General features: G+C 38.5%; 1 protein-coding gene across 1 annotated transcript; it reads left to right on the plus strand.

Moving 5' to 3' along the window:
- Positions 1–7: 7 nt before the first annotated feature.
- Positions 8–1,882, plus strand: LOC121918461 (polycomb complex protein BMI-1; the record flags this gene model as incomplete). Its single annotated transcript, XM_042444510.1, has 6 exons — positions 8–202; positions 422–518; positions 1,169–1,224; positions 1,316–1,366; positions 1,642–1,750; positions 1,837–1,882. Coding segments are annotated over exons 1-6 (471 nt in total), but the record flags the coding sequence as incomplete, so codon positions are not given.
- Positions 1,883–2,272: the final 390 nt, after the last annotated feature.

The raw sequence follows: 2,272 nt of genomic DNA on the forward strand, positions 1-2,272 counted from the left end.
CCCCCCACCGCAGTTAACCCTGCTTTCTCCCCCCCTATTCCTCCTCCTCTGGTTGCCTTTCAGAGCTGCTGCCTCTTTCGCTGAGCCAAGATGCATCGCACCACCCGCCTCAAGATCACCGAGCTGAACCCGCACCTGATGTGCGTGATCTGCGGAGGGTACTTCATCGATGCCACCACCATCATCGAGTGCCTCCACTCCTGTGAGTACTGCTGGCCTTAGAGACCCTCCTGGGGCTCTGCAAGTCTGTAATCCAAGGAGGAGAGAGGTTGCCCTTTATCCTTTAGTACCGAGGGACAGGGATATGGTCGGCCCTTTGCTCCGCTTCTAATAGCTGACAACGACTTGGCTGTTCTTTGACATCTTGCTTGCTCTTGTGTGTGTCTTACATTGTACATACAAAGGTGTGTTTTCCTTACAGTCTGTAAGACCTGCATCGTGCACTACTTGGAGACCAGCAAGTATTGTCCGATTTGCGACGTCCAAGTTCACAAAACCAGGCCCCTCTTGAACATAAGGTAGGCTCAGCCTCTTTATATGAGGAACTCTGGGTTGCTTGGGCTTCTTTGGGTGTCATCACAAGCCCAAATCTTTTAAAAGGTGTCAGGTTGGAAACATAAAATAACTTTACGTGGGAGATTGGGCCTGACATCTCTGTCTGTTTCTAGTGAAATGCTCTTTGAGTACCATATCTATATGCTTGTTCCTTCCTCTACCCAAGCCTGGCCAAAATGCACTTCATGAATTGTTTTTCTTGCCCCTGGTTTATTGACAGCCTATATGTTTTCAGATTTAGGTCAGCCAAGTATAAGACAATCATATCTCTAAATATAAAATATTGATGAACAAGGCAAAAAAGTTAACTTCTTCTCCAAAGTTTTCTTTATTCAGCTCTCTCTCCTTGCTGCTTGGTAATGACAGCTCTCTGATAGCAGTCTGCATTTTTTGACAGGCGTCAGAAAAGTATTTTATATTAGTATTTTTATTTTAATTTAATTTTTTTGCAGGCAGCTAAATAGTTGGTGATATAAAACTTCTGTAAGATCTCTGTTTGAATTTGGTATGAGTTGTGGCTATAGTTTGAAGGCTTTGGAAAGCGTTGGATGGAGACTAGAGTTGAATACTGACTTAGGTCTAAATCCTGTTGTCTTGGAATTTTGTGTTTCAGATCAGATAAAACTCTCCAAGACATTGTCTACAAGTTAGTGCCAGGCCTTTTCAAAAGTAAGTCAGAAATTCATCAAGCAACCAGATTTTAGCCCTACTGTGCGCTAAATCAGAGTAAACTAAATTATAAATATGTGTTCTCACTTAGATGAAATGAAAAGAAGAAGAGACTTTTATGCTGCTCATCCCTCTGCTGATGGTAAAAGCATGCAGTTTATTCCTTGACTTAAAACTGACACCTTTTTAAAAACATTTGCCCATATACAGTAGAGCTCATGTCAGATTTCAGGGATAACACCCAGTATATAAGTTCATTTAAATTGTTTTTCTACATACTAAGAGCTGCTTTAGTGTTTGTAACAAAATAATATTAGGCCTGAGAGATTGCCCCCCCTTTTTTTTTTTTTTTTACTGAGTTTTGTTCTCATTCTTTGGGATTTCAAAATGTAAATTTGTGTGGAAATTTCTGTGCAGCTGCCAATGGCTCTAATGAAGACAGAGGAGAAGTTGCAGACGAAGACAAAAGGATTATAACAGATGATGAGATCATAAGCCTATCCATCGAGTTCTTTGACCAAAACAGGCAAGTTGTCAAAGCACTATTTCACCTTATCTGTACATTCATAGATTCCCTGTTCCCTCTTGTAATTGTGCAAATCCTCTTCCTAGAGTTGAGCGGAAAGGAAATAAAGAAAAAGAGAAATCCAAAGAGGAGGTAAATAAATATTATTATTATTATTATTATTATTATTATTATTATTATTATTATTATTATTATTATTATTATTTCCTATCCCTTCTTCAGAAAATGAAAGTTTAAATCATTTTTGAGGTCAAATAACTTAGATCAGAAATTCTTTTTAACATATTTTTATGTTTTTATTTGTCCCCTAAAAATTAAGCTCCACAGGAGGCTCCTGTGGAGATGGTTACCATACTTTCTTATCAACTAAAATTAACAGAGCTGTGATTGATGTTTCAAACACTCTTTCGCATTGTGGGGCCATTTCCTTTTCTGCCTTCCCTGAAAAACTATATTTTTAAGAGAAGAAAAAAACGTAATTTATAACTACTAAACCCTGGAAAACAACTGATATGTATGATT

This window comes from Sceloporus undulatus, unplaced genomic scaffold (assembly GCF_019175285.1).
Source record: "Sceloporus undulatus isolate JIND9_A2432 ecotype Alabama unplaced genomic scaffold, SceUnd_v1.1 scaffold_12469, whole genome shotgun sequence".
Classification (NCBI taxonomy): domain Eukaryota; kingdom Metazoa; phylum Chordata; class Lepidosauria; order Squamata; family Phrynosomatidae; genus Sceloporus; species Sceloporus undulatus.